Source organism: Protomyctophum bolini (assembly GCF_963924005.1).
Source record: "Protomyctophum bolini genome assembly, chromosome: 4".
In the NCBI taxonomy this organism is placed as follows: Eukaryota; Metazoa; Chordata; class Actinopteri; order Myctophiformes; family Myctophidae; genus Protomyctophum; species Protomyctophum bolini.
Window position 1 is genome coordinate 37,516,098 of NC_137865.1, and position 25,442 is coordinate 37,541,539.

Here is a 25,442-nt window from a genome sequence, read left to right on the forward strand (position 1 = left end):
AAATAATATACTTTGTACTAATGTGCTATTATACAATGGAGCTGGATGAATAATGCTATTGTCTTTGCTATGATTCTGTATTGGGTGTACAAACAAAGTGTACTGCTGAGTTGGTAGTTTTGATGTAGAAAACAGTCCACTTAAGTTTCACAAGTTATCTCTGGAATGCCAGATTCGTTCATGATATCATCTAAAAAAAACGAGTATTTTTCTATTGCATTCACATTGTCCATCACATGATCTGAAGATGGTGCATGTTCTTGTTAGATTCTATTTGTGTCTGTATGATATTTGTGTCTGCCCATATTATTATTGTCTACTTGTATAATGCAAAAAGTCACTTCCAGAAAGGTGCTCTTTCTTCCTTCCTTCTACGAGGCGGATTCCTTTCGGAACCATTCCAGGACTGTCTGCTTGTTCTCATTGACCCACGCTATGTTGGCTTCTACAAGCTCTATGGTGACTTCCATGTACTTGATGTCTGTGATGTTGGCTTCCTTCTGGAACTGCTTCACCTGTGGAGACACGTACACAACACCGTTTAATGTAGGGACCCAAACACTGGGTCCCATGTGTGGGTCCCTACATTTTGTTTTTAATATAATCTTATTTAAAAGGATATAATAAAAAAAAATCATGAATTTAAAACAAATTTCAACAGCCGATGTATTTTCACTAGTTTGGGGCCCGGGACTCCCGAGCAAACGTCTAATTTCTCTTTTAGGTCAGCAGTTTTCTGAAAAACCTATCATGTCAAGGACCCCCAAAATTATATGTATTTGGCCTGGACCCCATCTCAAAATAAATCTTCTTTCGACAAGCTTGTACTAGGGCATTCACTTCTAGTCATTTTTACTAGTCGACTAGTAAACTAGTAAGCTTGTACCGTAGCACAAAGTGACGCTTTATGAGCTTGTATATCTGATCTTTTTGAATAGCCAAAGAAATGTAAAATAACAGATGCTTTCCTCGTTTTAAACGAATTAATAGATGGGGGACATCCAGTACAAAAGTAATGGAAGGCTGAGCTAATGTTCGTTCATGTTTCCTTGCCTCTTTCTCTCTCGCATGACCCAAGGAACGTGTGAGATAGAAAGGATAGCTTAATTTGATGTCGGTGAAAGTTCATGATATCAGTCAAATACCTCATAAAGTTCAAATTCTGTTGAAAATCTTCCTGAAACTTCGGCAACCAGGCAGCTAAGGCACACGGTCCTATGAGAGTGGGACAAAAGCAAGGACAATTTAATCATTTGAGTATTTCACTCACAAATCCAGATAATTCGATTCGTATGAATTAATTCTAAGTGAGCTAAAATAACAAAACAACGGTGCTGCATAATGTTTTCATTACACAATGTATTCTACTCATGACCATGTCATTAATTAATAATGACTTCATATTACTGGAAAAGAGTATTTGTACAGATTTCAAACAAGAATTATGATCATAGTGTATTTTGTACTGTATGTGTATGAGTGCATGACGTCCTTTATGTCATAAGTCATAGAACAGCATAAATTATGACATGTAAAAGGTAATTATGATGGGATCAAATATTCCTAGGGAATACATTGCAAAATAAAAGGGCTGTCACAGAGATAGCTCTCTATTGGCAGCCAGGATGGGGCTTGTCAATTTACTGTAACCACACCTAAAATGAAAACCGATTTGGCAAAATAGCAATAAAATGTTGCTGCGTAGAACAGTATAATAATTCAAAGCTCAGAACGGGACACTGTTTTTCCACTCCCTGGTGATAATGCAATGGGGGTGATGTTCTTTTCCTTTCCAATATGTGATAAGCACAGATTGGATGAGTGGACCTTTGGACCTGATGAGGCTAGTGTCTAGGTTTTCCACCAGCCACTTGATTATATTGTTGTTTTATGGCTGCCAGTAGCTAATTCAAGTAATCTGATTAGGTTTCTGCTGTTTCATGACTCGACTGAATTACCTTGGAGGCTTTTCCTGTAAATCCTGTCAATTTTTCATACAGTAAGTGCATTTCCTTCACACATTCCCTTGATATAGTTGTATCACATCCCCCAGCAAAGGCTACAGTAATGCAGGGCATACAAGGTTTTCTAGCTGCAATATTGAATATTGTGTTGGCTGTCTCATGGTCTACCCCCCCTGGGGATCCCCACACGTAGTTGCACCACTCACTTCACACGGGTGTGATTTTACTGATAGACCAAACAGACTAGACCAGCAGCATGCAATAGGTCCTAATCAGTATAGATAGTGGGGTAGCTGAAAACTAGCACACTCTATTTGTCTAAATTTGTCTCTATTTGTTATTTGTCTAAATGTTCATACGTAGGTTAATGGTCCCGTCTTGTTAAGTGAAGTAGTGAACAGTGGTTGGTATACAGAAGTTACTGAACTAGTCTCCCAGACAATTATTCCACAATCTTCCAACGCTATATAGACAGCTATTATCTTGCGCCACCACAATTACCACTATTTACCATTTTGAAATAGTTTAAATAGCTGATCTAAAACCTCACGTGTCGATGTAGATAGTTTAACTATTTAAAAATGTTTTAAAATAGTAAAAAAAAAAAGAGCCAAATAAGTTTAGGGATAAGGGTGGCACAGGATAGGGCCCAGACTGAGTCTATAACAATCTATGCCAAGCGGTCAAACGTCAAAGGTTGTCATCTTTCATTATTTCCATTCAAGAAAATATATAGAAAAAAACATAATTTATTTCCATTTCTGCTAAGCAGCAACCTAGATATGCTTTGCCTAATTTGATCTAATAGTAGGGCAAATTTATAGGACTGCAAAGACAAAACGGAAGTGGGAGAAATAGGTAGATATTGGCTTTGCAGCACTGAACCTCTTCGGCACTTCTTATGCACGGCGGAAGCATTTGAAAGTTGTGCGAGCCAACAGTCTGTCTTCAGAGACTACTACTGGACCAACCTGATGATATATGAGCCTCTGTCTGAGGAGTTCCCCCACACAAACATTGCAACACAAAGACCAATATAAACAGCCTAACTAACTATGACTGAAAACCTCAACAAACACCATTCACAAGATAAAGAAAGCACTACTGCAACAATAATAGTCTAAATAAATGTTACCTCTTTGAACCAGAAGTGGCAGGAGAGATTACCTAAGAATGCACTGCCATGAATCAACTGCACAGTTAGGACTATTGGTTTGTGGGTCTCAAGGCGTTCTTGAGGGAGGGCTGTCACGACTATGGAATTTCCCTTGGCGATTTACGATTTCATACTGTTTTTGGCGTCATAATCAAAATCCCATTTATATTTGGCTACTGAAAAAAGAAACAGATCTACAAGATCACAGCGTGACGCGTTGTGAGCTTGTAGATCTGCTATTTTCAGAGCGCAACACCTTAGCGCAACCACACATAGTTTTAGTCATCATGGCTTATTTTAATTTATTTTCAGTCAGTGATTTATTCTTCCTTTCTTTCGTCATAGTTTTAGTTGATGAAATCAACACTGCAACCTACTCGGGCATCTCAGAGTAGCGAGCTCTGACAAAGTTCCAGGCCAGGGCTAGTCCTGCCTCATTCTTCGCTACACTCGCGACGATCTCGTGTATACGTATCTTCCGTATCTTCTCGTCGTCCAAAGAGTACTCCAGGAATCTGTAAGATAAGGAAGGCAAGGCTGTGGATTTAATATTCTCTAGTTGAGTCAGGGTGTCTATCATGTTATCATGGAGGAGTCTGCATGGCTGGTTGTTTACATAGGTGAACGCTAAACAGTACCGTCCACTAATATTGATATAATTCCAGTGTCGATCACATGACCTACAAAAGGGATCCATGAACACCAATTTGATTAGATGTAATGTTTTAGTCATGCCTGTCCCCGGTCAGAGTCACAGCTAGGACTGATGTGATTGTGACTAAAGGTTAGTGCAGTGGCGTCATTTCAGCAAAAGAGGCAAATTACCGCATATAAGCTTTTCCTCTTTTTGGCCTATTGTCCTCCATTTCTGTGGTTATATGCTATTTGCCTATTTTTTGGGGGCATATTTTCCTCCGAATCCGCTGGCCTATAACACAATCAGCAACCTGGAACTGTGGCAGCAAACAAGCCAACACCCTGTGGAAGAAGAAATTCTCCAAAGACGCTGGCGATGGATGGCCACACCATTCACAAGCCTGCATCTAGTATCACAAGATACGCCCTGTTCTGGAACCCACAAGGGAGAAGGAAAAGGGGCAGACCCCCCCCCCCCTCCACACACACACACACACACACACACACACACACACACACACACACACACACACACACACACACACACACACAAATCCAGTTGCTTACATCTGTGCAGCCTCAAAGTTACGGGGTGGCTTAATGAACACGTACGGTTTTGTAACGATCAGGATTATGCTGATCTTTCTCACCTGTTGAGTAGCCAGACCTTCCTGGTACAGCCCAGAGCGGACAGGAGCTCTTCTTGCTCGAAGACTTCAGTGATGTTCTGGAAGCGCGTCCAGAGAAACTCCCATTCGGCCTCCCCGCCCGCAGCCACGGCATGGCAGTAGATGGTAGAACGCAGGTCGGGGTCGATTCTGAGACACACACACACACACGCACGCACACACACACACACACACACACACACACACACACACTCGCACACACACACACAAACACACACTCGCACACGCACACGCACACGCACACGCACACACACACGCACACACACACACACACACACACACACACACACACACACACACACACACACACACACACACACACACACACACACACACACACACACACACACAAACACACACACACAAAGTACTCAAAGTTTTTTTACTTTAAGTAAAAAGTATCAATAATGCAATATAGAAATACTCTGTTACGAGCCAAAGTCCGGAATTCAAAATATACTTCAGTAAAAGTACAAAAGCATTGGTTTCAAAACGTACTTAAAGTACCAAAAGTAGAATGTCCTCTACAAGCTCACAATGCATCGCAACACAGTGTGAGCTTGTAGATCTGCTATTTTCAAATGTCCAAAATGAAGTGTAGTTAATGTATGATTTGTATTAATAATCCAAATCTACACTCTCCCCTTGTCCCCCATATATGGGGACTAGGTTGGCGGAGGGTGTGTAGAGCCCAGGATCACATTAGATAATTGACACAGGGGTGAAAAATGGGTTACAAAATCGTGGGATAAAAATTATTAAAAAAATAAAATAATCCAAATCTACAAAGTATAACTAGTAACTAAAGTTTTCAAATAAATGTAGTGGAGTAAAAGTACAATATTTGGATCTGAGATGGGGTGGAATAGAAGTAAAAGTATTAGAAATTACTACCACACTAAAAGTACACTTAATTAAGTACTTGAGTAAATGTACTTAGTTACTTTCTACCACTGCACATACACATACATGCATTGCACGTCATGGACATGAACTCACATCCATATAGGCCTACGTAAACATGCACATGCAGGCACACATGCATGCCCAGCACATAGACACGAGTGTGCATGTACACTACGCACATTCACTTATGTTGTGGCACACGGTACACACACCAACACCTTCAACGGTTTGCCAACTTCTCAACGTCCCTTTGTCAAAGAAGAACAAAACAAAATATACAACAGGTTGTTTCGAGGAAGCAATCTGATTGGTTGAAACAGCCTTCTAGCCGTGCTTCAAACCAACATCATGGAACACCAAATTAAAACGAATAATTCAGCTGTGTTGTTCTCCCAGAGTGCAGAAGACTCAGTGGCTAGGCTAGCTCGTTTCTTTCTTGGGACATTTGTGGTCGTAGTGGCTTCATCTGTCATTAAGAAATTATGAATTTATTTTTAGCGACTATCTTAGTTTTAAGGGTAACTGTTGCATAATCGCAATATAGTGTGTTACTGTCATTAATGGCACTTCTGTGCTGCTTACAGAACTCACCTTCGGCTCGTTCTTGCAGCAACGCAGGCGCCCGGCATGCCATTGGCCCATTAATGACAGTAACGCACACCCTCTCGTGTAATATTGCTTAAATGCAACAGACCTAATATTACGAAAACACTAGATTATTCGTTCCCCCATCACAAGAAATCAGAGAAACATAGAAGCTTAAGTGGAATTCCATCATGGTACCGTCATGGTACCCAAAAAAAACTATTCATGCAATGGGATCAGTGCTTAATGCTTATCAAGGTTTATATGAGAAGGGAGGGGTAAGAAACCTAGGATTAGATATGCAACTCCCCAAAGATAAAGGATATATGGCTTTGCCAAGTCTTATGCTGCTAAAACAACAACATATTTTCAGATGGGGATCGGCGGCCAATTACATATATTTTTGGGGGTCCTTGACATGAAATATTTAGAAAACCACTGATATAGAAACATTGGAAAACTGTCAGGATTTTGAAGACATTTGTAGAATCCTCCTCAGGTCTAAATGGGTTAAGTTTGAGAAAGCCCTGGATCCATGCAGTCACTACATTTAGAAGTGAAATAAGGAATCTAGTGGTTAAAACCAAAATTCTTGGTTTGGTGTCATTGCCCGCATTGGCATTATTGATCCTGGTTTCAAACCGGGAATCTAGGACCAAGGATTTAAAACAATGGACCCAAACGGACATGTGTATGTGTAAGTACAATGGTTGAGAATGGGGAGATCCAGGGCTTTGAAAACCTGAGGGAGATATGATCTGGGGAAGCATGATTTCTTTTGATACTTACAGGAGAGGGACTATTGTGAGAAAGAGATTAAAAAATGAATGAGTTTATTAGGATTAGGAGTAATGCAAAAATGCTGAGTAATCTCTGCTCTTTATCCAGGTTTGATGGCATGTACAACTTTAGTTTAGATTAAAGAGAAGTGGGAAGGTACAAATGAGGAATGGTATAATATACAGCATTAAAACAGCCACTAGCTCTAGTACATGGAGAGAATTCAGTTGGAAAAATATTGGTAGATTTTGTATAATTCCAAAGATTGGGGGGGGGGGGGGTATCTGCGCAACAATCATGTTGGAGGTTGGTGCTGGGCATATGGACCATGAACATGAATTCTGGAACAATATTGGGAGAATGTATGGTTGGTGATAAATAAGATACCAGATTATGAGATGTACCAAAAAACTAAACAAAAATGTGTGGTTAATATTGGTAACCGGAGCGCTCAGCACCAATACCATTACCTACTACATATTTTAGGGTTATGGGAGAATTAAAGAATACATGTGCTTTGGAACATGGAAGGAAAGTATTTTAAGTGTAAAGTATGATAAAGACCAGCTAACTGAATCCACATAAGTTGTATAGGCAGCCTAATTGATTGTCTGTCTGTCTGTCTGACTGACTTGAAGTTAGGCAAATCAAATATTTGGTTGTTGTTTACTTCGTGTGGGTTATTTGAGTCAGTGAAGGGAGTTCATGCTGTGATGAACATCTCCAGGTGATTTTTTAAGTGGGGTTCGTACCTATTGATGGAAGTGGTCATCCAGTCCTTAAATTGGTTTATGGCCATTTCCACGCATTCAGGCAGTTCATTGCTGCACGCCACCCCGATAGCAGTGAGCTGCAGTTTCCTGGGAAGGGAAGAGATGATATCTTTCTATAATCACGGTTGAAAACTGATCCATAATGACCCAATTATAAGACATGGCAAGATTTAGATGAGCGTGTAGATCGGCTATTTCCGCAATTCTGTTGTATGCCATAGTGTATATATAAGGTTTAAGTTGAACCCATTCAGGACGGAAACCCCTTTTGGTGTTTTAAGCATAATGGCATACTTTAGCTATAGCAGATCTACAAGCTCATAGCACGGCACCGAGTGCCGCGCTACGAGCTTGTAGATCTGCTATTTTTGAAAATCATGAAAATGTGGCGCAAATCTTTGAATATACATTCTTTCAGAGCAAACGTTTTTAACTCAGATCTTTGCTTCTGGGGCGACCCCCATATTTTCAGATAAGGGTCGGTGGCCAATTACATATATATTTTTGGGTGTCCTTGACATGAAAGAACCACTGACATAGAAACATGGGTTTTTCTGAAAACTGTCATGATTTAGAAGACATTTTGCAGAATGGAGCTCAGGTCTAAATGGGTTAACGAAGACAGAGGGCCGGGCTTACTGTTCTGCGAGGTTAAGATGAGGGACAGTCACAGTGCAGTTAGGTATTGGTAAGCAGTCTGTGTTATTCCTCTGGACGTGGTTAAGATGAGGGACAGTGCAGTTGAGTATTGGTAAGCAGTCTGTGTTGTTCCTCTGGACGTGGTAGTACAGGCCTTTCACCTGCTTCCGGAGATAGGCCTGTAGAAAGAAACTGCTGCACATCAATATCCAAGCATATACTGTAGTGGAACAAGACAGGAACAAACCATTGTACCAGTGGTTCCCAAACACTGGGTCAATTTTTTATGGGTCCCTTTTTTGTGGTTTACTACATTTTGTTTTCAATTTATAATAATAATAATCAAATAACATTCCCAAAAAAAGCAAAAAAAACAAGTAGCCGATCTACAAGCTCACAAACCGGCACGAAGCAACGCATTGGGACCTTGTAGATCTGCTATTTTCACTAGTTTGGGTCCCGGGGAGCCGTCTAATTTCTATTTTGGGTCACAGGCTGAAAGGTTTGGGAAGGAGCATTTTGGTGGAATATTACCCGTCTTATTATTATCGTAATAATTTTTCTATTTTCATTTCATTTTTACGATGTCAAAATAAAAAAATATATTATTCTGATACCCATCCGGTACATTACATTACATACTGTGTGTGTGTGTGTGTGTGTGTGTGTGCCTGCTAGCCTGGAAACCAGACGAATCTGACAAATTCCGCTCACCCCAGAGTTGTGGGTGACCAATCAGAGCACGCTATTCAAAGTGAGACTTTTCTTTTGCTGTGGCGTTGGAATTTGTTTATAACCGCCTCTTGGAAATAAATCTTCCACACCGAAGTTCCAGACTAATATCTACGCAGTGATATTAGTCTGGCTATTTTGAGTTTGAACTGTTGCCCTCAGGTCGTCGGCTGAGGGTGCTCCACTACAAAGACTAATCGGTTCAAACTAGCCTTTGTCCCGGCTGCTGTTCAGCTGCTGAACAGCAGATAGCACTTTATTTTTGCCTTGCACAGATTGCACACTAATGCACTTTTGCTGACGCTGCTTCTTTTGAATGTAATGAATTCTGTCTCGGATTTAGTCATTTGTAATGAGCATGTTGAATGTCGTTTGATGCATGTATTTTTACTATTACCTGGCTGCAAACCAATTTCCCGCAAGGGACAATAAAGTTAACGTGAACTTTGAAACCTTGAATGCCAGGCTGTGTGCGTGCATGTTTGTGTTTCATCGCACGTGCCTGCATAGGTCCATAGACCTCAGAGCGGTCAAACATCCTTTTGAAATATCCAAGGTTGATCACTGCAGTATTCCATGGAAGGTACTCTCTCTCGTTACGAAGGAACCGGGTAGCATTCAACGCCAGTGTTACATTCACCACTTTTGTCCTGAAGAAAGCAAGGATCAAATGTATTGTTATTTCCACGTGATAGGGGTGCAACAGTTAATTGAGCTAATCGACACTCGCAAGATGTTATTTCCGTTAATCAACGAGTGACCTGAAAATGTTACTTAATTAACGCTGAATGATGAAATCAGGCTTTCGTCATAACATTAAACCTTTAATTAATCTAATTCCAACCTACTAGGTACATGAACACTTGCAGAAACAGTGCAGTGCATTCTAAAATAAAGGTGTCATAATAAATGCATCAGTCTCAACCTGTGGGTCGGGACCGGGCCCTAGGGGCGTCCCCCCACATTATTTGTTGGAGGTCCCCAGATGACAATTTAAGGACTTTTAATATACGTAATACATAGCCTGGGCTATATGATCCGGTCGGGAGCGGATGATATCGTTACGTCATGTTGTAGTATTGTTTTGTAGTCGACAGGCAGGAACAATCAAACAGAACTTCCTTTTCCCTCAAACCGATTTTTCTCAATAAAAGCTGCAGGCTACGAGAGCCTAAAAAGGTTTAAGAACGACTGTGAACAAAAAGGATAGTTGTCAAAGGTCAATACTTTGCCAGGTTGAATGTGTCACCAAGAAGTTGTCCTCTGTTGATGAGTGGGATGACCTGCAAACAAAACAAAGCCTGAATCCATGTAGCCACGTTCATTTTAACAAGCAGAAGCACCTATGAAAACTAAACTTTTTTTCTTCATAACTTGGCCTTAAAGATTATATACACCCGTGTGAATTGAGGGCCGCTCATCATCGTACATCATCATCAAGAATGGTGCTCCCTTATTTGCCAAGGGTTCCCACAGACATACATATGCCAATTTGCTCACACATTACTGTTAGTTACAGTTACAGTTACTGTTAGTTACAGTTGTTCATTGTCAATGGCATTGTAAATGTTTGTTCAGACAACACAAACATTAGTTCTCCGTTCATTGTCATGGAATTTTTAATGTTTGTTCAGACAACACAAACATTAAAGCTGTATATAGGAGGGGCTAGCGTTTTTTGGGCTTGATTTCCTAATGGTTGCAACAAAAACTGTACCAACCGAACATATAACATTTGTCAATGTCATGGCTGTTATGAACTGAACTGGGCGTCGATGAGACGTACCACCATTTGCTATCATTTATTATTATAACTCTTTCTGGATGCATGGCTCTGCTATGAGCCTATTTCTCGTAGATTAATCACTTTTTACAAGACATATTTCCCCCAATCCTTCCAACAAAATGACAGGTTGATGTACGTAGTATAACCTAAATGATGGGCTAGAGTGCATGTGCATGTACTCTATCACCTTTATAAACTATAACCTAACCTTTAACACCAGTCTACGGAATCTCAAAATGGGTCTTTAAAAACTTTCAGTTCCTGTCCATCAGGATTGTTCATCATCTACACAGGGAAGAGTCTACTGATCACAAATGGCAATGCTGATTTACTGTATAGACTTACAGTTAGGTTACGTTCCAGCTGAGCAAGGAGCCGGTCCCAGTTTTCTGGATTGTAGTTGACTTTGTAATATCCAGCACAGTTGATATTGGCCAAAATCCACTCTCCATCCTTGGAGATGAATTCATCCTTCTTCACTGCTCAGAAGACATATAGGAGGAGTCATAACAATAGGGGGACTGCAAACTGTGGAGTCATACTGTAATCCATCAATCCTGACAAATGTTGCTTCATTTCTCTTGCGTTCTGCTCCTTCACTATTTACTAGAGTCAGTGCGTAGTCTTGGAAGTCTAACTAAAACGACATCATCCCTTTTGGTATCTGTTCTGGTGTTGGAGCAGAACACTGACAGGTATACATCTTACCTATGTCACTGGTGTCCTGCAGCATGACCAGAGAAGGTTCAGATGTACCGGTATGTGACCGGACTCGAATCGGGACGTGCCACACGACACTGAACAGAACAGAACAGAGAACACAGAACACAGAACACAGAGAACAGAACAGAACAGAACAGAACAGAACAGAACAGAACAGAACAGAACAGAACAGAACAGAACAGAACAGAACAGAACAGAACAGAACAGAGAAAACAAATCAATGAAATGAAATAAAATAAAATAAACTAAGGGGAGTTGACATGCAACACAGAAACGACACAGCCCAACCGGTCAACGATTAACCACTTTCACACTTGTCTTTCTTTAGCCCCTTAAACCCTCTATTCTAAGTGAAACCAATCTGGGAACCCATTGGCAAAACAAAGGAAAAACAGCACCCTCTTTTGAGTCAAGAGTCTGTCTCGAGAGACTACAGTGAAACAGACCTGAGTTGGCTGTGTACTTGGGGCCCTATCTTGCGTCAGGGGCACTTTATCCGTAATTTGGGGATTTAGCATTGTATAAGAGGCGTGCCCCCATACTTGTGCCACAGCCTAAATCCTTAAAACACCTCCGCTACTTGTTACATTGTTTGGTAAAATTACAATCACAGATATTTTTGGAAAACTAAGACAGATTGAGACCTCTGAGCTGTGAATGTTCTGCAATATTGTGCGTCGAGGCAGCTCCAACTCAGGAGCTCATTCTTTTGTCGAAAATAGCAGATGTGCAAGCTTCCAATGCATGTTGATGCGTTGTCGTACATGGGACTAACTTACTCAGAGTCCTCTACAGAGGACTTCTGGTAGACCTCCCCGGTTGTGGTGTTGATGGTGATGACAGGATAGCCAATTTGATTGGTCCAGGAATCCATCACTTCAGCGACCTTGGTGTGACCGCCATCGTCGTTTACTGCCTGCAAACATGTCACCAGTGCAATGGCCATTCAAATCCTATTAGTTACAAGTCACTGAATCTCTGTCAAAACACTGAGTGTGTGACGCAGTGTGTGAATTCACTCAGGAACGACCCCTGCATTATATCGTTAGTCCAGGTGTGTTAGATGTTTGCGTCTCATTTCAACCAATGAGACGCAACATCAGTATAATGGGTTTGGGAACAGACGCCATGAGACAAAACACATACAATTAATTTTTTGTTTTGTCATTTCGAAGGGTGTCTTATCAGTAACAACAACGCAGCAGTTGTCAAATGAGGGAACTCGGAAAGACATCTTGTGACAAACCACAAATCATTTGTCGAGACAAATAAAAAAGAACAGGGAAGCGAAATCTCAGCCATAGTCATGTTTAGCATACATGAAACTGAAGCAACAACTCTCGCGGTCAGACGTTCTCTGACATTAAATGTGATATTTGTCACGGACTCACTGCACACAGTGTGATGAATGAAATACTTAAAATATTATATTGCTGACGGCACTTGTTCTAGCTTACTGTCCATTACACATCTGAGATTTCACTTCCTTCGTTCCTTTTCTTACTTCTCTTCTAAGTTCTTGTGAAGTGCTTTGCCGTTTTGTCAGAGGCAGTAATCTTTCTTCACCATCACATGCATTGTAGTGGCTCAGGGGTAGAGTGGCCGGTAGATCGCCCGGATGGGAAGTTGGGCCGAGTTTGATCCCGGGCTCCCACAGAGTTAGTGTCGAAGTAGCCTCGAGACGTTTTTATTTCCAGGGAGAAAAAGAAAGTCTGGGACCGAGTCCACTTCAATTCGGCATAGAGTAGCGCAAACGTCGATCACTCTCTGCTGATTTCTGATCGTCTGCACCTTTGTTAAACACACACACACACACTCCTCTCTCTCTGTCGCTCTAATTAATTAGTCTCATGTCGCGCAGCTGCTTCTAGAGTCTCCCGGCGGATCCTGCCGGGAGCTGCCTATGCCATAGAAAGCATAGGTGGACCCCAGGCTAGTGTCGAAGTGTCCTTGAGCAAGACTCTGAAAATGTAATATATAAATGTCATTTAACCATTTAATTGTATACCCTTTGTCTCATGATGTCTGTTTCAAAACTAATTTGTCTTGTCTCATTAATTAATGAAACATTGTTAATAAGTACTAGTATTCTAGTAGCCTACTGTGGTTTGTTTTGTGTTGTTCCATTTGGCTGTTTTAAACAGACCCGAGTTGTATTGGCTCTGTACTTTTTTAAGGAGGAAATGGGGGATGCAAGCAGGATACCGCGTTAACTAGGGATTCATAATGAAATAGATACAAATGGTGACTTGTGTCAATGATGAAACAATACCTTTTGTAAATAATGCCACAGGTCTGCACTCGTGGTGGACTGATCACGGAAGGCATTCAGATACATCTAAAGAGGGAGAGAGAGAGGGAGAGAGAGAGAGGGAGAGGGAGAGAGAGATAGAGAGAGAGAGAGAGAGAGAGAGAGAGAGAGAGAGAGAGAGAGAGAGAGAGCAGGGGGGATCAGAGCAAAATCATTGTTCACAGGATTTCTGCAAATTAGTGGTAGACTAAAGCAAAAAAAAAAGATTGTGTCCTAAGAGTATTAGAGCTAGTATTTGTAATACATTAGGACATTTTGTACATATATGCACATTAGTTGTGCACATTTTTGTGACATTTTTGTGAAAAGCAGTGTGTGCTTACATTCACTCCCTGGTCGAATACTCGTTGAGTGAGTAGGTCTGCGAGCATCCTCAGAACAAGTGCTCCCTGACAGAGAGAAGGCAAAATACGATGAGTCACTTCATAAGCATTGGTATTTGAGTGTGTGTGTGTGTGTGTGTGTGTGTGTGTGTGTGTGTGTGGCACGCGGTTACGACTGCGGAGGACGCACTTTGTCACCGGGCGGCGGTGCAAGACTGCTGACTTGCGAGGTGTTGTACTGACCCTGTTGTACTGTCTATGCAACCATATACAGAGACTAAGCCTATAGTCCTGACCACCGTCGTGTGAACGAATATGGCAGACGCTGCTGAGTGACATTCTTGCTGTATCATGATTCCAAGACATGTGTCATAATCATGTGTCATCGTTTGTGATTGTACTGCACCCGTAATGTTTGTGCATTTTCCTTTGTGTGGACATAAATAAATGTGTGTGTGCGTCCGTGCGCGCAGGTGTTTCTTTTTGAGCGGTGCCTCCTCTCCATTACGGAGCTATGTGTATCCCTATGTATGTACTCGTCCCAGTACGCGTCCGAGCACGGACAGCTGCAACACGATAACTCGTTTTGGACGCGGGGCGGCTCGCCGGAACCCGGCCCGGCCCAGTGTTGCAGGGCACTGCTCCATGCATGCAGAACAATTTGACCAATTCTTATTCAAATCATTGCTTCTGAGAGTCCCCGGAAATATACATAATAATTCCGGGGGTCCTTGACATGAAGACATTTGAGCACCGCTGACATAGCAACATCCGTTTCTCAGAAAACGGCAGAAGGCATTTGTGGAATGTCTAACCTTAGAGTATGAGATGATGCTGAACATGTCTAAGATCTGGTCAGGAGTCTGGACGCTGTCCGCGGGGGTGTTGAGAGGGTGAGATGCGTTCGTACTGTCCCAGTCCAGCACATCGTCCAGGTGACTCACCGCCCACACGTCTTTCTGCCCAAAATTCAATTAAATTTGTCTAAAAAAAACAAGTTATCTCAAGATAATATGATAATGGTATAACAATAATGTTAGATCATGTGTAGTGGTATAGAAGAATGTTAAGCTACAGTCTAGTGGTATAGTATAATATGGTAGCAATCCATGGTCATGCTCCATGAAGAGGCCTGGTCCGCAGTCACAGAGACACGTCCTGTCCTGGTGCAGTGGTGGCAAAAGTACTCAAAGGTTTTACTTAAGTAAAAGTGTCAATGCGGGACTGGGCCCTGGCTCAGCGGTCAAGACACCCTGGCTGTTAGTCCAGTCTGGCAGTGTACCGTGGGTTCGACTCCCGATCCCGACGTCCATTACTGCGTTCCCCCCCCCCCCCCCCATCTCTCTCCCCATTTACTGTTAGCCTACTATCTATCCCTCTATAAAAAACAAAAAAAAAAGTCAATGCGGCAATATAGGACTACTCTGTTACAAGTAAAAGTCTGGAATTCAAAATAGATTTAGCAATTTCTTTTTATAAAAAAGTATAAAATGAATAAGAATGCCAGTAATTTCTGCCCTGTGCACTTTATTTTGTTTCGCCTAAAAGGCAAAACATAAATGTAATTTCTATTCAGAAAGGTTCCAAATTTCCACGCCCAAAACACATTTCAATCGTTCAGTGCAATTATTTGTGTGGCAATTAATCGTCAACTTAAATGTGTGATGGTGACAGCCCTACTGCAGGAAAGAGACGCTTTGAGAGCCATGGCTTCAATCATGAACTTCAGTGGTGGACCTCTTTGGAGACCACTTGTTAGAACTTGGAATGAGTAAATACAACCATCTGTCCATGTTCTGTCAAGTTTAACCTTTAAATACAACCATCTGTCCATGTTCTGTCAAGTTTAACCTTTGTTTTATTCTCTCTAATACCAAAGAACACTTAAGTGTGCGACTGCGTCATTAATTGATTCCAGTATCTGCAAAATCCCTCTGAATGTAAAAATCATTAGATAGCATTTCATGTAGACATAGCACTCTGTAGTGAACTCTCATACTGCAGCTTTACTGTACAGATTTTCTACCATTAGACCGATGCTACGTTCTTCCTTATGATTCTTGATTACCGTATTGTGCCGAATATAAGAAGACTCTGATTATAAGACGACCCCCATTTTTTAAGACTAATTTGTGGAAAAAGAACATTGAATCTTGAGTCTAGTCCCCGATTATAATACGACCCAGTTTGTTTTAGGATATTTCCTATTATTATTATTATTATTGGTGAAAAAAACATCTTATATTCAGCACAATAGGGTACTTTTTTGATGTATTATTACCACCATGTGTTGTTCTTGTTCTTGCTTACTGTAAATCACTCTGGATTAAGAAGAGCGTCTGCTAAATGCCTAAATTGTAAATTGTAAAGCATGTTCTTTATTGTGTTATGGTCTTGCAAAGAACTGACCTTTGCTAGTCTGAAAACACAAGAGGTTAATATGACAATGACATGTACATGTTCCACTCCTCACCCAAAATGCTCCACCTATATTCAGGAATCAGATTTATGTTTTAGTGAGACAAATCTTACTATGTTCCAGCTGGGCTCCACATTGTCCACCGCGAAAAATGTCATGTAGCTGGCAAAGCCTTCATTCAGCCAAATTTCGTTCCACCAGTTACAAGTCACCAGGTTTCCAAACCACTGTAACAAGAGAAGACCAACAAAGGAGGGAAAGGTTGGAGGTGTTCATTAAAGTGTTGTGAAAATGAGTGAAACCTTCACTTTAGAGGCTCTACAGTAGATCTAGCCATCAGTGATTTAAAATCACACCCATGTGAAGTGACAGGCGCTCTAATAATCGTACATTATCGTACATGTTCATCAACAATGGTGGTCCCTTATTGGCCAAGGGTTCCCCACCGAGTCACCGACATACAGTACATATGACGATTTGCTCAGACACATATGACGTAAATTCTCCGTTCATTGTCAATGGCATTTTTAATGTTTGTTCAGACAACACAAACATTAAAGCTGTATATAGAAGGGGCTAGCACCCCTCAAAATGGAGTCAAGCTTCCACATCAGACTCCCACACAAACGGGCATCTTTCTTCCATAAACAAGTGCTTGTGCTTTGTAGCTCACTTCTAATTGTGCCAGCTTTGTACCCATTGGTTGTGGTTCCCAAACGTTTTCAGGCCAAGGACCCCCAAATTGATACTAATTAGCCCACGGACCACCCATTTGAAGAGATTATGGCATAAGAGAAGATTTTTTAAATCAAAAAGTGGGACATCGAAGAGGAAGGATGGGTGGGGTGGGTGGTAAAGTCCATATATGGAGATCTAAGGGTTTGAGGTCAGATGTAGGTGTGGAGGTGTGATCCATATATTTAGGCGTGATGTCATGAGGCGTGCAGACCGACCGAACGCATGACGGGTGATGATGCTTTTCATTATGTAGTTCATCCCCTTACTGACTCCTAGTCACTTTTGTATTGCTACCCTTGCTGTATTTTACAGCAGTGGTTCCCAAACTTTTCCATGTCAAGAACCCCCAAATTTAATTGAATTTCAAGGCCCCCCAGTTTGACCTGCATATTAGTCTACAGACTCCCCATTTAATGGCCTTTCTATTTCTGGGACCCCAATTTATATTGTAAAATCAATGTTAATTTAACTCTGAGAGTGTACTACATTTGTAACTCAGAGTTACAGACCCATAAGGGCCCCTTTGGTTCCAATTTAGCTGGGGACCCCCTGGAACTCCCTCAAGGACCTCACTTTGGGAAACACTGTCTTTTACAGTACTCCTCTTACTCTGCATCTATACCTTAACTGCCGTGTTGTGCTCTGGCGACTGAATTTCCCCTGCAGGATCAACAAAGGTCTGATCTATCAGTCAACCCATTTGTCACTTTACTCCAAGTGATAGTGGACTGGCTGTCCCCAAAGAGGAACTAAATAGCCTACTTTACAAAAGCAAAATGTCCTCAAGTTGTTCTTCTTTGCAAGAGTGTAAACAGTAGTAGGCTACAAACATCAGTGTCCATTGTGTCTCTGACCTGGTGTGCCAGTTCATGTCCAAAGTAAGAGGCGATGGTTTCCTTTTGGAGCGATGAAGATTTCTTTTGATCAAACAGCAGGGCCAGCTCTCCGTAGATGATCAGTCCCCAGTTCTCCATGGCTCCGGGCATGTCTGCCACCGCCACGTGATCTGGAGGTGGAGCCAGTGGTGGAAAAAAGTAGAGTTCACATTTTCAATAGCTATAGAAATACTCTGTTTGGGCCTGGGCCGTAGCTCAGCGGTCCGGTAATCCAGTCTGGCAGTGGGCCGTGGGTTCGACTCCCAATCCTGACGGCCTTTACTACATGTCACTCCCCCATCTCTCTCCTCATTTCCTGTCAGTCTACTGTCTGGGACTGTCCGGGACTATTCGCTCCACACCACTCCCCTGGCTCCCAGTATTATCAAACATAGCACCCCCACACATCCGGCGAGCAGCAGTCTCTCAAAGGATGCTTCAAAAGGTCAAAGACTCTCCCCATCTAACAATCCATGCAGACATTTTCAACCCACCCACTGCTCGACTCCCATCAAGACGACCAATTTGGAGGAACCCCCCATCAGCTGACTTCACCATCAAATCAGCTTGGAAAAGGGAATGGGAGTCCAATGAGGTCCCAAACAAACACATGGTGTCAGACCCCAACCAACAGGTCCCTGGTACCACCCTCCCAAGGAGACAGTGGTCTATGCTCAATAGATTCAGGACTGGACATGGCCCCTGCTTGGCCAGCCTCCACAAATGCCCAAGCCCACTGTGTGCGTGTGGTGAGGAGCAAACTATGAAGCACATCATAGAAGTTTGTCCTCTCCAAAGACTGGAAGGAGGATTAATTACCCTCCACACAGCAGACCAGGAGGCAACCGTTTGGCTTAAGGACTTTGCATTCGCTAAATAAATAAAAAAATACTGTCTGTCCCTCCATAAAAAAAAATATATATATATAAAATAAAGGTGAAAGCCACAAAAAAAACATTAAAAAAAATATATATACTCTGTTTGTTACAAGAAAAAGTCCGGAATTCAAAATGTGAATTCAAAACTACTCATTATCCTAGAATGTACCATTTCAAGTTTTCAAATGTATAACGATCTATTGAAAATAGCAGATTTACAAGCTCACAACGCGTCGCATCACGATGCATTTGGAGCTTGTAGATTTTCAAATGGAAATGGCCGAAATTAAGTGATTAATGCATGTTTTATAACAGAAAACAAGGAAAACAAATTATTCTTCTCATGGCAAGTGGTTACTGGGTCTGTGGTCAGCATGAGCTACACAAAACCGTGTACATTTTGCACCTTATATTATCAGGATTTTGCAACCCTTTTGTCCATCCATTAAATAATCCAGAGACCTACCCAGCTTTGTCTGAGGGAAGTCGATCCCAAAACGGCCTTCGAAATACTTAAGCATCTCCCCAGCGATGGAGGCAGCGTAGTCAGCATGTCCTGCTTCTATGGCGGCAGGGCGGGCATATATCTGTGCAAACCAAACATTCAGTCAGAAAGAAAACACTATACACTCAGTTGACATACAGTAACATATTACTAATGCCCTTTTCACACACACATTCCTGGACTGACAAGGCAGGATATTGAACATGGGTTTGAGACACACTGAACCCATTGAAACTAGAGATGCACGATATTGAAATTATGACCGATATCTGATCTCCGATAATTTGCAAGGTCATATCATCCGAAAAAAACAGAAACAACAACATTTTTGTTTGGCTGGTTGAAAATAGATGGTAAGCCTATCTCCCCACTAACAGCTGACGCTCTAAAAGAGACTGGCTGCTCTGCGTGTACTCAGGATTATTTTGAGACCGATTTGATACAGATAAGTCATTTTATGGCAGGTAAATCCTGAAACCTAGCCATGGGTCTTCTGCTGACATTTTCACACCATTAACTAATCCGGGTCTTTAACCCCAGGCTGCTGTTTCGGTGTGAAAACGATACTGGGGTTTGAACTGAGGTGGGGGGGCTGGGGTGGACCCTGATCCCCAATAAAGAGTTAAGGCCTCCCATAAGAAGATTTACATGGAGGGTCCTATGCCATTTCATCAACTTCATGAGAGAGTTTATTTCGAGACACGGATGAATGCACTGATGGAAATGTAAATGGTCAATTTTCTTTACAATTTTCTTACTTGTATTTATCCAAACTTCTTGTGCCTCACTCACTATACTGTGTGGCATGTTACCTTCTACAAGCTACACTTTGTGGTAACCTGGTTAAATTACACAGGAGTTACTGTAAATAAATTATTTACCTCATATTTTATCACCACCACATTTAAATATCGTGGGAACAGCAAGAAATATGTGAACTGTTTCAGGACAAAGATACATTTACAAACTATGTGGTTTGTGGTGTATATACAATGGTTGTGGATGAAGCCTTCCACATGTGTGTGCACACATGTGGAAGGTTTATTTTCTAATATTTGTGCACAATGTTTAGAAGAGGTTTTTATATACAACATGAATCCCTGCAGCTGTGATTTCATTAGTAAACATCTGCAAAAACAACAGGCTACATACATTAATATTCACTCGCTCGTGTGTGGGTGTGGACGGGACAGCTTTAAACTCGGACACCACAAAGGCAAGGAGGTATGTCGACATCTTCTGCGTTGGATGGAGAGAGGTGACCTCCCACTCATCATCTATAATCCTGTTATCTGAGGGCAGTATATAACATAAACGATGTCAGACTCATTTCTCACACTCACAACACAAACACAGGTGCAGTGTACACATGAGATGCATAGAATTTTGGATTGAAAGTGTTTTCTGAACCGTTTATTCACCTGCCTCCGCCGAGTTCCCCAGGGCTACAGTGCCTCTCCTATGTATGATAGTCACAATAAACTTGGCCTTCAATGCTGGCTCATCGAAACACGGGAACACATTCCTGGCGTGTGTCGCCTGAAATTGGCTGGCAGCAAGGTACCTATAACATATTGGGACATTTAGTTGTCAAATATTGGTAATATTTGGGCAGGTTAATGACATTTGTTAACATGGGGAGTAACTTGCATGCGCAGCAGAAACGTAGTTTATCACGTTTAACTTGATTCTTGAAGGAACATATCAGCTTATACAGTATAGCTCATGCATCAGTATAACATATATCAGGGGTGCCCAAAAGGTAGATCACGATAAACCAATAGATCACAAAGGCTGTGCAGGTATGACATGGCCCTAAAAAAAGTGGTGTAGAGCACATCAAAGCCTTCTACAAAAACCTAGGTGTTTGTAAAGATGATTTTAAACTAACAATGGTAACAACTGAGGAGATACTTAAAAGACTGAGTGCCCTTCAACCCCACAAGGCCACTGGCAATATTCCCTCCAAATTTATCAGAGACTATTATTATGGTGTAATCATTACACCATAAAATAAGTCTATGTTTGGAGTTACAGTACATTGCATATTCGTGGATTTTGTTGTGTTTTCAGTTTCAGTCATCATACGTCACCAGGTCAGTTTACTGAGCAATAAATGGCCTAGTGACATATGATGACGTGTCAATGTTGTCATTTAGTGGGAAGTCGGTCGTAAAGAACTTCCACAGAAAAGGGAGTTAAGGTGTGTTCAGACTTTGTATGTAATCACGCTGCTCTAACCATACAAGTCTGAATGCATGTTAGAATCTCACGGGAAACTGTACCGGATTGCCTGGTTGACTCACCACTCACCATTATTAGTAAATGTGTCCATAATCAATCACATGTGTCTGCTCGCTCAAACAGTAAGTTGCAATGAACAGCAACATGAGTTTAATAAGGAAGGTAATTTTTTTCCCCCCACACCACGGCCATATCCCCCCTCCAAATAACAGTGGTCCCCAGGTTGATTCTCAGTTAGGGTGTTGGTCCCTGGTTATTATTCAGTTGAAAACCCCTGGTGTAATGCAATGTTCAACCTTTTCAGGCCGTGACCCCCAAAGTTAATCATATTTGAACCCCACCCTGACAAGCACATGGAATTATAGGAGTTCAGCCTCGGTTCCACAGAGAAATATTGTGAAAATGGCCGATCTACAAGCTCACAATGCCTCGCATTGCGAGCTTGTGGTTCAGATTTATTTACTTATATTATTTGACAATTTGGCCAATATTTGACCAGTTTTGACCAGTGATTACTTCTAGTGCAGTAATGGTGTGTGTGTGCGTGTGCGTTGCGTGTGCGTGTGCGTGTGTGTGTGTGTGTAAAACTAATTGTAATTTGTGGATTCAAATAAAGAAATCGAAATGTGTGTGTTTTCCAGAACGGCCTGTTATAGCGCCATCATGAGGCAGACATTTGCTAAACACATTTCTTTATATTAGGCTACTGGTACACATTTGATCCATACATAACGCAAATCGGTAAACACCATCTCTATAGTCATGTGAGCAACACGGACCTGTCCACTTCTCCATATTGATTGCCTTCCAAAGTTTGCAAGATTGCAATAACCTGACTTGGCCTGGTGGAGACCTGTGCCCCGAAGGGCACTTTTCTAGTTTATTTCAGTTATTTAGGTATCAAAAAGATCTTAACTTGTCACTTGTGACTTTACTGTCAACGCATACATGAGGCCTACTGCAGTGCAGAGTCAGAGCTGAGGGTTGGGCTGAGAGATAAGTTAGTTAAACAAATACCTCCAAATAGATAATTGCAAGGAATGCCATTGTTGATGCCATACATTCTGATAGCAATCTGCATTTTGTTTAGACTGTATACCAATTTTATCCAATCAGGAAAAACTACTCATACAGGATACAAAATAAACAATAAATGAGCACTCAGAATTGGAACTGGAACACTTTAAATTACAGGTTATACATGCGGGTACACTCTCCTGATTGGCTCAAATTGACAACCCCACCTGAAAATGTATTTTCTACTTATTAGACAGGGAGACCCTGTTACTGAACAAACAATCTATATGTTAGAATATAATGCTGTCCTTTGAACCCTGCTTTGACTGTTACACATAGGCTTGTCACAAATAAACAGATGACTTCATTCAGAAGATTAAGTTATATAAATCAAGCTTTCCTGATCCAGGAAAAGGAAAACGGCATAGAATTAGATTATGTTTCTCATGACAGCTAATTTGATATGAAATAATGGGCTCCACAAAATAAAATCACACCCGTGTGAACTGAGTGGTGCAACTCCGTGTGTGGGTCCCCATGGGGTCCCTGGGATTCCAGACCCACAGGAACGCACCCATGCTGCCAGCCCAGTTCTGGCAAGCCACCCCGCTTTCGAAACGGTCAAGAAATGACAGAGTGGGGGAATTAGGATTTAGCAGACACCTCTCCCTCTCTCTCTCATTAGCAGGCAACAGTCCAACACTATATCTCTCTCTCTCTCTGTTTCTAGCACAACAGTGCCACTTTTGCCCCTACTTGTACTCTAAACATAGGGACAGGTACGTGGACATAGGGACATTGCTGTTCCTCACTCAAAAACAACTGTTCAAGCACTTTGATGTGGAGGTCAATGTACATGTTACTTAATGTTATGCTCTATTCGTTTTCACAATGATGTGGTTTTAATAATTATTTATGCACTCAAGCCAGACCTCAACATTTTTCTGAACATGAAAAAAGAGTTTTCTTGGATGGGCATTGATACATGTTTCTGTGTAATAGTGACCTAGTTATTGCTTTAACTAGGTCATTATTACACAATTTATCAGAGGACCCCCATAACATATACACATATACATAATTATTATGGAAGGGTCAATTTGAAATTTGGTCAAGTTGGTGAGTTACAGGTCTGTAACTCTTACAGGTCTGTAACTGTCTTTGGAACCTCCTCAAGAAACCCAGAATTTTGGAGGCAACTATTACAATTTCAGGCTTACATGTTTTGATTATGTTTTGGTTTCACATTCACACACAGCTGTATACAGCATATAGTTATTGTTTGTTATTGTGTATACAAGATACTAAGATAGTATGCTGATCTCTTTTCAAATAAATAATGAATCAAGAATCAAAAAATGATAAAATCATACCTTTTGATTTTCATTTCATCGCTTACCTATCGGCATCATCTCCATAAGCTGGGACCCCTTCCTTGTATTTGCTAATATAGAGGCCAATCGACTCCTCCTCTTTCATTTCTCCCTGGAAAGCTGTGAATAAACTGTAATTCCCTTCTTGCTCCAGCACATCGCCTAACTGGATCTCGAAGAAATCAGTCGCGTCATGGTGGTACTGTTCCAAAACGTCGATGCGCTTGTTGCCGTCTCTGTTCATCACCCTCACCTCTGTCACCGACAGGTTTTTGGAGTGGAGGAAAATGGTCTTGGTCCTCTGGACGCAGCGGAAATTGACCGTAGAGTTACCGGTGAAGGTCAACGTCTGGTTGGGGCTGGTGACGTTGACCACGTCCTCGATGCGGGTGTAGAAATGAAGCTGGAGGAAGAGGGTGTAGTTCTCGGGCACCAGGTCTCTCGGCAGCCTCATCTTGGGCGGAGGTCCCGTGGGGAACGGAGTGGTGGGCGCAAAGGTGGGACGGGGCGTTGGGTTCATCCCCGAGATCTCGGCCCGGTACACGATGATCATGGTGACGATCCCGGTGATGGCCGAGAGGGTCAAGATGACCGCACAGATGCCCAGAGCCTTCGAGATGTAGAATCCTTTCGACATCCTGAAACACTACTCTGCTTGGCCAAGAGTTTCGGGCAGTCTTGGTCCTTGGACTGGAAGACACAGAGTGGTGACTCTGCAATGAAGATCTCCCTTCACTCCTGTGCGTTTGACCCGTAGCACTCAAATGGCCAATGTCCAAGACACCTCCCTCTCATAAACGGGGCTTGGCCTGAGGTTAAGAATTAACTTGGGTTTCGAGGAGCAAAGATTATACGAGGTACAGTGTGAAGGAGAGCGATGCTCATTGTCCCTGTTGTAAATAATGCGTCAGATTGCACTCTTAGACATCTGGAAGTGGTTAGTGTGGTCTTGCTGCTAATGCAGATGTTAGGTAAACCTCTGGGAAAGAACACAATCTCCCCACACGGCGCTCTTCAGTCTATCCATGTCTAGGTGCATGTGTGCACAGTGCACACACACATCTCACCCTCCCCTTCAGAAAAGTGTCACCATTCAAACAAGTGCTGACATTTATATCTGTGCACACACATGTTCAGAAACACACCACTTCATGCCTTGTTAAAAACCAAGAATACACAGACATCAGCATCCTTGCACCTCTGGAGTCTGGATCCCGATCTGGTGTTATAGAATAGGTATCCCAGAACTGAAGAACACTGCATGGTGCCAAGTGCATGGTCCACAGTACTGGTGGTCATCGCTGGAATCCTGTCTGGCTCTGTCAGTCCTGCCTGTGTCCAACGACATAGGTTCTGTGTCCAACGCCACAGGTCTTGGTTCTGGGCTCCA

At 41.9% G+C, this 25,442-nt stretch overlaps 1 protein-coding gene across 2 annotated transcripts; it reads right to left on the reverse strand.

Moving 5' to 3' along the window:
* LOC308314019 (aminopeptidase N-like) lies at nucleotides 1-25,442 on the reverse strand. 2 transcript variants are annotated; one of them, XM_080761394.1, is made up of 20 exons: nucleotides 24,079-25,442; nucleotides 20,840-20,982; nucleotides 20,571-20,710; nucleotides 19,380-19,500; nucleotides 18,015-18,166; nucleotides 16,536-16,649; nucleotides 14,819-14,962; nucleotides 14,004-14,069; nucleotides 13,642-13,707; nucleotides 12,149-12,285; nucleotides 11,364-11,443; nucleotides 10,992-11,128; nucleotides 10,088-10,143; nucleotides 9,363-9,510; nucleotides 8,129-8,307; nucleotides 7,469-7,576; nucleotides 4,407-4,574; nucleotides 3,498-3,635; nucleotides 1,146-1,215; nucleotides 1-515 (listed from the first exon to the last, which is right to left on the reverse strand). In XM_080761394.1, the coding sequence occupies exons 1-20, from the start codon at nucleotides 24,687-24,689 to the stop codon at nucleotides 372-374; spliced, it is 2,922 nt and encodes a 973-aa protein (XP_080617520.1). In that variant the 5' UTR covers nucleotides 24,690-25,442; the 3' UTR covers nucleotides 1-371. The 2 variants fall into 2 exon arrangements, with proteins under 2 accessions (XP_080617520.1, XP_080617519.1); XM_080761393.1 differs by having other exon boundaries at nucleotides 10,992-11,125; nucleotides 11,355-11,443.

Excerpts from the sequence above, each read along its gene's own strand:
- LOC308314019 (XM_080761393.1), bottom strand. The coding sequence starts at position 24,689 with ATGTCGAAAGGATTCTACATCTCGAAGGCTCTGGGCATCTGTGCGGTC. Across the intron at positions 16,650-18,014 it reads GACATGAACTGGCACACCAG|TGGTTTGGAAACCTGGTGAC; the intron begins GTCAGAGACACA and ends CTCTTGTTACAG. Across the intron at positions 516-1,145 it reads CAGAATTTGAACTTTATGAG|GTGAAGCAGTTCCAGAAGGA; the intron begins GTATTTGACTGA and ends GTGTCTCCACAG.